Source organism: Coregonus clupeaformis, chromosome 18 (assembly GCF_020615455.1).
Source record: "Coregonus clupeaformis isolate EN_2021a chromosome 18, ASM2061545v1, whole genome shotgun sequence".
NCBI classification, from domain to species: domain Eukaryota; kingdom Metazoa; phylum Chordata; class Actinopteri; order Salmoniformes; family Salmonidae; genus Coregonus; species Coregonus clupeaformis.
The window spans coordinates 42,314,031-42,324,718 of NC_059209.1; the positions used below are offsets into that span (position 1 = coordinate 42,314,031).

The following is a 10,688-nucleotide window of genomic DNA, read 5'->3' on the forward strand; positions in this document are numbered from 1 at the left end:
ACACACACACACACAAACACACACACACACTCTTAATCTTTCTCTCTCACTCAACACTCTTGTCACAATTCTCAAAACATCCACTGCTTGGTTGCCAAAATGGAGGGTGACAGGGGTAAATGGGGTGGAGTGTAAAACGTAACAGATGTCATTTTAGTTTGGCTGGTTGGTGGGTCTTAACTCTGGGCTGATGGTGTGATATACAGCCCAGCGGCCTGGCGACTGGCAGGGCTAAGCAGGGGCTTTGCAGCGTGGCTTTATTAAAGGGCAGATGGTACCACTCAAGCAGGAAGTGATTGAAATAATGACACGGCCGGGGAAGCAGGCCGAGTGTGTCAGGGTGTGTGTTTGAGTGTCAGTGTGTGTGTTTGTGTGTGTGCGTGCGTGTGTGTGTGCATGTGGCCCTCTTCACGGGCACCTGCATGAGCCCCCCACACCTGGCCATCTTCACCAGGTGAGTCCTCTAAACCCTAACCTGCCTGTGTGTGTGTGTGTGTGTGTGTGTGTGTCTGTGTGTGTGTGTGTGTGTGTCTGTGTGTGTTTGTGATGTTTATCACCGCATCACAGCGATGTATTAGACTTAACTTTATAGAAGGGACAATAAAATAACTACTCCTGGGTTATTCACATCCCCAAGTCTTTCAGGAATTGTGTTGTGTTTGGTTTTATGATTGCCAACTCATGACAGCCAGGAAGCATGAAGCAGGTTGGGTCAAAAGGCCAATGCTGATTGGCTCTGAAGTAGGAAGTAACACATTCAGCATCCTTTGCCCCATATTCTTTGCTAATCAGTGTGGACTGCAGTGCACCACTGAGACAGTGCCCTTTGAACTCCATGGCTGGTGATGTCTGTATCATTATCTGAACATGTATGGAGATAACTAACCTCAAGTCCTTGGACGTGCACCTCCATGTCCCCTTTTCAAATCCAGGATTGCCCCTTTAATTGATCGACCATATCTCTTCTTTAGACACCTGGGCAGATAACATTGGATAAGGCAAAACCACTGGAGATCTGAGGCAATTTATCCACAAACATATAGTATTTAAATTGATTAATTTATCAGACACTATTATCCAGAGCGACTTTTGCAAATAGACCCTTCAAGGGGCAGCAGGTAGCCCTGAGCCAGCAAGCTGGACAAATCTGCTGTTCTGCCCTTGAGCAAGGCAGTTAACCCCAAAAAAACAACTGCTCCCCGGGCGCCGATGACGTCGATGAAGGCAGCCTCCCGCAACTGACTAGGTATCCATTTTCTTAAGGAAAACAGTTTATTTACTGCACTGATGGCCAAGGGCTTTATTTAGCCTATTCCAATGAGATCCTTCAGTGGGCTATTATTGGAGGAATAGGTTCAGTTAGTGGTCATATGAAAAAGCAAGGAGTGGTGTTTGTGTGTGTGACTTTGCAGTGACCACTTATCTGTGCCAATAACTTTGATGAACACAGTGTGTACAAGTGTCCCACACTGTGTAAGTAAACCTAGGCTATTAATTAATGCAATGCAGTAGTCCTGATCAATCATTTAAGCTGGTGTCTGACATATGCAATCACAATTTCACGAATTGATTTCAACAGCCTGGGCCACACCATTGTCAGAATTGTGTACTTTGATGCCACTTAGACAATCTACACTACATGACCAAAAGTATGTGGGCATCTTCTTGTTGAACATCTAATTCCAAAATCATGGGCATTAATATAGTGTTGGTCCCCCCTTTGCTACTATAACAACCTCCACTCTTCTGGGAAGGCTTTCCACTAGATGCATTAATATGGAGAATATATCTCCTTCTATAGCCTACACACAAGTCATGTTTTGAAATAAAGTAAACAGCAGTGGGCAAATACAAATATTGGCAGTAACTAAGCATGAGCATGACTCAGACACATTTATATTTTTGTTTATTTTGTAAACGACGGCTCCAGTTCCACAGTCAACGCTTCCTCCTCCCGTCCACACCCATGGCCATGTAACGGGGTGGGACGTCAGGAGGACTCAGGAGTGACTCGTCTTGGCGATGACAGAAGAAAAGGCAGCAGCCTACCGTACGTACACCACTACGTTATAAATGCCCGCGCACGACCCGATCTGAGCTCGTCACAGTGTCCCTCGTGCTCCATATTTATACAGCACCCTGGCGAGCAGAGACGCACAGGCATGCTTCAGCTCTAATGTGACAGCGCGCACAAGTGGGACTTGAGGAGCTCGAGCGAAGCCAACAACCTGTGTGTGCAGCTTCGGAGGAGGAAAACGAATACGCACGAGAGGAGTTAATCTGTCACTTTTATTTGCAACAGTTCGTGAAGCAGTGAGCTTGTTGTTCTCAGAGGTGAGTCACTTGGATCATTCAGACCTAAAAGCACCGATTTCTCTTTGGGTGCCATACAGAAAATTACGCATTTCATGGCTGCTTAGTGCTGTTGATTATGCATCGCTATCGTTGAGGTTTGACACATTATACACTTGATTATCGGATCGAATGTAACAACAACTGCTAAATCCTACTGTTCATTTTATTGTCAGATAAGGCTTTCCAAAAAAATTGTAGACAGGTGGATACACTTCTTTGACAATATTTATAAATGTAAACCAGCAAATGATTATTGTCCTAAACATAAGATCTGATTTGGCACTGTTTGCTTTGTTCTTTATCAGACAACAGAAATGTGTGTTTCGCAATTAACGCAGTAGGAAGACGCACTTGTTGCATAGAACAAACGAACATTAGGCTACAGGCCCTCTGGTGCTCACCATATACACGGTAACGGTATGTCTGTGCCCAGCAATTGAAACATCTCCTGGTAGGGTTAAAGCCCTATGAACCTGAACTCTGAGACATTGTTAAACAGACAAGCCAGGGTAGTGTTATGCGGCACTCATAGCTGAAAAATGGCATGACAAGCACACATGCTCCTGCATCTCCTGTCTATGGCCTGTCCATTTTTTTTATGATGCTCTTGTTCATTTGATGTGATTTTAGTTTTGTTCTTCTATAAACTATAGCCTAAGTGTTTTTACATTTCCCACAGATCAGCATTATATCTGTCTTATTCATTTGCTTTGCGAGTGAGCACACAGCAACATTTAACTGGGGTTATTTTGATATACGCGTGGGTGAGATAAAGATAGCATGTTTGAATGCGATAGAGGAGAAGAAGTAGGAAGACAGGGAATTAAATCTGAGAAGTTGAGCCTGCTCTGTGGTTGCCCCATTGGGCAGGTAGATTTTAAAAAAGACAATAACAAAACTACAAAGGATTCCAATAGCCTAAAACTGATATTTTTGGTTCCTCCACGTTGTTTAAGTGATTATGTCTGACAGACAATGTCTGACATTTCTGCGTGTACTCAGTTATTTAACATTTTGGGGCAAGTGATTTTAATCTTCAAGAGACAATCAACACTTCTTAAACCGTTTTAAAAGTTATCCCCAATTGTGTTCAATATCGATGCAATTGGTGCATTTAAAAGATTGTTTGCACAAATACCTGGATTATGTTTGTGATTTCAATAGCATATCGGTTAAAACAGTAAATATAATCGAAATATGAAACATTACATTTACCTAAAGCTAGAGATAACCCTGCACGAAATTGTAAAACATTTCTGTAATGAGCGCTGTCTATGGTGCTACATGGCGCTGTCCTTGGCACTGGACAAGATGAAAGGCATTGCACGTGTATTGTTGATACTTTCCCACCCACATGGACAAGGCGTCTCACAGCAATCATGTGAATCACTTGTTGTTCTGAATTCTGCCTAATAACTAACATTGAATTGAAAATAAGAAACGATAGAAATAGTCAAAGGTTATCTGGTTTATCAAGTTAGACAAACGCATAGCATTTAAAAAGCATTTGAAAAGATTAGGAACGTGTGTTTAACGTTGTATTTTGTTTTTAAAGTTGTTTCATTGACACAATCAATGCGCCGTGCAACACTGGTTTTCCTATTGCGACTTTCGGACTCCAGGGCCTGCGTGTAGTTAGCACGCTTTGCCCTTTTCCTCCAAACTTCCATTAGGTTATGTTAGGATTATGCAAGCGCTGTCACTCGCGACCATATGCGACTTGGTTTCCGAACTTTAACAGAGACACACAGAGGAAGTCATACTGGAGGGTGTCTACTAGTCTTTCTCTATGGTGATCCTGCCTGGTGATCCTGCCTGGTAATCCTGCCTGGGGGCCAGCTGTGTATGGTGTCTATGACTCCAGCTTAGGCTTACAAAGTCACTTATAAATGTTTTATTGTAATTGTTTGACTAGGGCATCAATATAAACAGGTGAGTCATCTTGAGTTGAGGCCTTTATCTTACTATTTCTATAAGAAAAATTCATTTAAAAAAATGATGTTATGATATCATACCTTTATAAAAAAAAAGATCATAATTAATATAGCCTAATTACCAAGTTTTGATTATGATTTGTCTACTTGACAAAATGCCTAAACCACTTACCACTCCAGCTGAAATGTTCAGTGTAATATCATGTCCTTTTAAAAGCATTCAATCCATTTCTATGATGACTCACTTGTCTTAGAACATTACATCTGTAAACACGCTGTCAAATAGATCACAAAATCAAGTCAATGTTGTCTTTTACTAACAACACTGGGCCTCTCTCTCCTCCTTGTCTTTCCTTCTGCTCTGTAGGCATCAGATCCCTGAAAACACACCACACACAACACACACAAACACACACCATACACACACACACATACACACACCACACCACACACACACACACAAGACACACGCCAGACATCATGCTGGAGTCAGAGTCTACTGTGTACCAGCTGCAGCCTAACATCATCTCGGTGCGTCTCTTCAAGAGGAAGTTAGGAGGGCTGGGCTTCCTGGTCAAGCAGCGCGTCTGCAAGCCGCCGGTCATCGTGTCTGACCTGATACGGGGCGGGGCGGCTGAGGAGTGCGGCTTAGTCCAGGTGGGGGACATCATCCTGGCCGTCAACAACAAGCCTCTGGTGGACCTCAGCTACGAGCGGGCCCTGGAGACCCTGAAGAATGTGTCCCCAGAGAACCACGCCGTCCTCATCCTCAGGGGCCCTGAGGGCTTCACAACCCACCTGGAGACCACCCTGTCTGGAGACGGACAACAGAGGACCGTCAGGGTCACCCGGCCAGCCTTTCCCACCTCCAAGTCCTATGAGCGCTGCTGTCCGTTAAGCCTCCTCAGTCCAGGGCAGGGAGGTAAGGACCCACAGCAGCTGAGGGCCATCGAGAACCTGTCGCCCCCCTCGGTGACTCCATCCCGCAGAGAGGCCCTGCTCCAGATGGGAGGGGTGCAGGCTCTCATCGCGGCCCAGGACCCCCTGCTCAGAGACGGGGGCCGTGGGGCGCTGCTCCTGAACGGGTTGGAGGAGAACAACGACATGCTGAAGGAGATAGAGCCGGTGCTGCGGCTGATCAAGAACAGCAAGAGGGAGATTAACGGAGAGGGACGGAGGACCATAGAGAGCAGGGACGCTGAGGTGCAGGTGGACAGGTGAGGTGACCCATTGACCCCGAACATGTGATCCGTTGACCCCGACCATGCATAGTATACACGACGGCACATACAGATGTACTCTCTTAATTTGATCACTCTGTTGTCACATAGAATGTTCCTGTGAAGCAGGAAATGCAAATTGTAGTGTATTCAAGTTTTTAAAAGGCTTCTAAGGTTTGTAATGTCCACATAAAAATGTCAGACTTGATTTGCCTTAACAAAAAATGTAACCCCTACAAAAATGGCCATTATTATCCACATAATAATGCAAATGTCCTGTTGCTGGAGGATTATTTCCCCCCCCCCCCCAAAAATGAAACTGGTCAAATGAAGATAGCACATCTATATACAGTAGTGCATAGCACAACACACCACAACGCCACAACAACTTGATCACTAGATGGTTAGATGGTAAATGAGAATGCTCCTACAGGTTCATTATTATAAATCTTTACATTGCTAGTGTTTGTGGGTGTGAGGGATAGTGTCTTTTCACATCAGGGAGCAGTTGGTTCAAAAGGTTTCAATCTGATTCAAACATCTTGTGCTTATTCTCTTTGGATAACTGTTGTAGTGACTGTATGGTCCAGACCCACTCAGTGGTGATTGTCCTGTAGATACTGGTGACAATGTATACCTCCTGTGTACATATATCCTGTGTACATATATCCAATCAAAATCGGATTTGAGAGAGCATGGTACAGTACCTTAAAATCAATAGCACACATTGACTACGTCAACCCCCTGATTACTCTGCTGACTCCCTCTAATCCTCTCATCCTCAAATGAATCATAGCTTTCTAGGAAAACTAGAAAACACGATGTTACATGCTCTTTAAGTCTACCTCAAAGCAAAGCACTATAAAACTGCTATTGCGGTTGATAATCATGTTGATATGTGACCTATAGCACCTAAACATAAATGAACTTTTAAATGCATCCTGTATTTTAGACGGGCAGACTGATGTTTGAGAGGCAGGAAAGAGTACGCTAGCTAACCAGATTTCCTTGTTAGGGCTATGATGACGTTCAGATATGGCCAAGCTTGCTCAGTAAAGAGGCTCTCCAAAGATCACCCAATAGAGGTGAAGGATTATAGAAAATGAAATGGCGGTATTAGGTATTGACTCAGGGCAGGCCTGAACTGTTATCTCCGGCTATATTTGTGCACTATCATCTTACTAATAAGTTGATATAGCAGTTGAAGTGAAATAGAACAGCCCCATGAACTAGAAGAGCTATTTAGACCAAAAGTAGTTAAAGTTAGTTTTCACTCTGAACTGCACTACTTTATAACAACTGAGTCAGAGTCAATGACAGATAAACTACTTATATTAACTACTCTTGTTATTTCTGTGGTTCTGAGTCCGTCTACAGAATTGTGCTGATGATGAATGTGGTTGTTTAACAAATGGAGGAAATAAGTGTATGCAGTGTGAGGGAAAGACGGTTGGGCACGCTGTTAGGTGTGTGTAGTGGGGGGCAGTTTGTGTGTGTGTGTGTGAGTGAGTGTGAGTATGAGTGTGTGTGTGAGTGTGTGTGTGAGTGTGTGTGTTAGGGAGAGAGAGATGATCAGGCGGGCGTCAGATTCCCCATTAGCATGGACAGGCGTCCATGAGAGAGAGGAGATATGTGTGTGGGTGTTTCGCGAGCGAAGGAACGCAAAACTGAAATCACACGCTGATGAGACTGAGGCTGTATTTAGTCACGTCTCATGGGGTTTCAGCCACACACATCGTCTGACTGCATCTCTGTTTAGACATAGATGTTAGTTACATGTAGTTTTTCTTGGTAATAGATGTTAGTTACATGTAGTTCTGCTTGGCAATAGATGTTAGTTACATGTAGTTCTGCTTGGCAATAGATGACACACACTCCTTAACCTAAAGTCTAAGCACAGGGGCTGGGTTTCTACTAAGCTAATATGGAATTGTTTTAAGATGGTCATACCAAGGATCATTTTAGCCATTTGATTTTGATTTTAGGACCCCTTTAGGTATAAAAAATATATATACAAAAATTATTTGATGAAACATTGAATTTGGCCTTACTGCTATTAGCCCATAGAAACACATCGAATAACAGATTCGTACATGGAAAAACAGATAGTCAAAAAAAATAGATCAAAAGGAAGTATGTTTTGAAGTGTCTGTCCTCTATGTGAGACATATAATATTTTTTACAGTGGAATGACCCGTATACCTTTGAAATGGGAATTACGTATTCACTCCCATTGATTTTTCGGCCCGGTACCGTGTTACCTTCAGATGAGTCCCGTGAAACTTGTGGGGGTCGTAGAGCAAAACGGAGAAAACCACCATGTTCATGAGAGTCTCATCGTTTCATAGAGGGGTCATATTAGTTTGCCCAAACCGTTCGGACGCTACAGACGTTGTCGTGAGAAGAGCGATTTTTGGGATGTCTCCTGGTCTGACAAACAGCACTGTAGCTCTGCCACTTTCCACCACAGATGCAGAAGGCCGACGTCGGTATCTCTAACTTAAACAGATGGATTTTGATGTGGATTATTTTATTATGTTAATTAGATTTACGCGTGGGTGGGTGGGGGTTAAGGAGAACTAACTGTGTGTGCCTGCCATTCAGGGACCTTGGTATGGGAAACGGTATTTCACCCCAGCTGGCGTCTGATAAGGACAGAGTGTGTGAAGACCTGTGGAGGAAGGACAACAACAACATGCAGACGGTGCTCAACAACCCTTACTCTGAGACAGACAAGGTAAAAATTCCAATAAATGTGTGTGTGTGTGTGTGTGTGGTTGCAGGTGTTTATGAGTGTGTACTTGTCTTGCATGCTTTTCGAGTGAATCCACTTGTGTAAGCTTATCCTCCCGTTTGTGTTTGTAATGTATGCTTGCCTATGGCTATCCTAGAGTCACACGTGAGCACATAACATATGCTCCTATAATCCTCTAATCTAGACATTAATTTGCGTGTTCCTTGCTCCTTTCTCGTTCTTGGAACTCTTAGAGCTTCCTGTGACTGTGATGTCACATCCATGTGCATCACAAGAACAAGAAAAAGCCTCTCCACTCAAGAACTCATCACCTGGGAATTAGATCCTTCCTGCAGATAACTTCTGGAGCATGAAATCCTGCTTCCACTTCTCATATGGAGAGTGTGGTTGTGGCTGGAGTGGAGAGAGAGCCAGGGGTCTGAGTGTATAATATCATTTGGTGGTTGCTTATTTTGTGTGTATTATATGCGTGAAATTGGCATTTGTTAGTTTTTTTGGCATATCCCAACTACCCCTGAGAGACGCTCAGAGAGTGGGGTCAATGGCGACCCTGGAGCAATTAGGGTTAAGCACCTTGCTCAAGGGCTCCGGGATTCGAACTAGCAACCTTTCGGTTACTGGCCCAACGCTCTAACCACTAGGCTCCCTGCCACCCATGTGTGCGTGTGTGTGTGCGCGTGGATGTGTACAGTATGTGTGTGTGTGTATGCACGCGTTTGTGTCATAATCCACATGTGGCCCTATGATGATCCACCCACTTGTGACGAGGGTTGGGGCCGGGTTAGGATGGACTGGGTTAGGATGGGCTGGGTTAGGATGGACTGTGTTAGGATGGGCTGGGTTAGGATGGACTGTGTTAGGATGGGCTGGGTTAGGATGGACTGTGTTAGGATGGGCTGGGTTAGGATGGACTGGGTTAGGATGGACTGGGTTAGGATGGGCTGGGTTAGGATGGACTGTGTTAGGATGGGCTGGGTTAGGATGGGCTGGGTTAGGATGGACTGGGTTAGGATGGGCTGGGTTAGGATGGGCTGGGTTGGGATGGGTTGGGATGGGCTGGGTTAGGATGGACTGGGTTAGGATGGACTGGGTTAGGATGGACTGGGTTAGGATGGACTGGGTTAGGATGGGCTGGGTTAGGATGGGCTGGGTTAGGATGGGCTGGGTTAGGATGGACTGTGTTAGGATGGACTGTGTTAGGATGGACTGGGTTAGGATGGACTGGGTTAGGATGGGCTGGGTTAGGATGGACTGGGTTAGGATGGACTGGGTTAGGATGGGCTGGGTTAGGATGGACTGTGTTAGGATGGACTGGGTTAGGATGGACTGGGTTAGGATGGGCTGGGTTAGGATGGACTGTGTTAGGATGGACTGGGTTAGGATGGACTGGGTTAGGATGGACTGGGTTAGGATGGGCTGTGTTAGGATGGACTGGGCTGTGTTAGGATGGACTGGGCTGTGTTAGGATGGGCTGGGCTGGGTTAGGATGGGCTGGACTGGGTTAGGATGAGCTTGGTTAAGATGGGCTGGGCAAGGATGGGCTGGGTTGGGATGGACTGGGCAGGGCTGAGTTAGGATGGGCTGGGTTGGGTGAATGCTTTCTTAGTGAATGAGGCCGGATGGAGAGAAACCATCCAAGAGACCCTAATGAATGAGGGCAGCTGCGGTGGCAGAGGGAGATGATCCATCTTTCTCCTCTAATCTTGCCCTCTCCAAATCATTAAGGCCTTTTGAGGTCTGCAGGGATGCGTGTGTGTGTGTGCAGTGGGGATGGGGGGAGTGTGTGTGACGGAGGCATAGTGTGTATGTGTGTGTGTGTGTGTTTGTATGTGTGTGTGTGTGTGTGTGTGTGTGTGTGTGTGTGTGTGTGTGTGTGTGTGTGTAGGGGCGTACTGGCGCCATTGTAGGTAAATGCAAAGCTGTATTTCCGGAAGGCCCAGAGGTGGGCGTATGTGTGTGTGTGTGTGTGTATGTGTGCCCTGACTCCTGAGTTTGACTCATAGGAGAGTGCAGAGGTGTATGACTAAAATCATGTCAAAAGTCTATGAGACAAATGTATTGTTATTGTAACAAATTACCTTTGATTCCTCCTTCCATTTTTTTCATATATCCTTGATAATTGAATGCTGAAGCAGGGCGTCCACCTGTTGGGGACTTATGCAATGTGTCATTCTGAGCAAATATTATTGAATAGATCCAAAGCTTCTACTGTATAATTCTCTGGGTTTTAAGTAGAGGTGGCAAAATGTTCGGGGCACAACACTGCTACCACCCTCCACCAGGTTTAGGAGATACCGCTTGGCTCTCCTTTGAGGCAGAAGCAAGCTATACCCCAGTGCCTCTCTTTTATCCTGTGTGCTTCTGCATTATATTATTGAATGGATTCCAAGAGTTCGACCAGTAAATTCTCTTTATTCCCCTCAT

The 10,688-nt window shown here is 45.0% G+C and overlaps 1 protein-coding gene across 1 annotated transcript in view; it reads left to right on the plus strand.

The window, feature by feature from the left end:
• Window positions 1–4,687: 4,687 nt before the first annotated feature.
• LOC121530778 (nitric oxide synthase, brain-like) overlaps window positions 4,688–10,688 on the plus strand; it is a 90,436-nt gene continuing 84,435 nt past the window's right edge. The window contains exons 1-2 of the mRNA XM_041836008.2: window positions 4,688–5,506; window positions 8,114–8,246. Coding sequence (XP_041691942.1) covers window positions 4,770–5,506; window positions 8,114–8,246 — 870 coding nt within the window. The 5' untranslated portion in view covers window positions 4,688–4,769. The remainder of the gene's footprint in view (window positions 5,507–8,113; window positions 8,247–10,688) is intronic.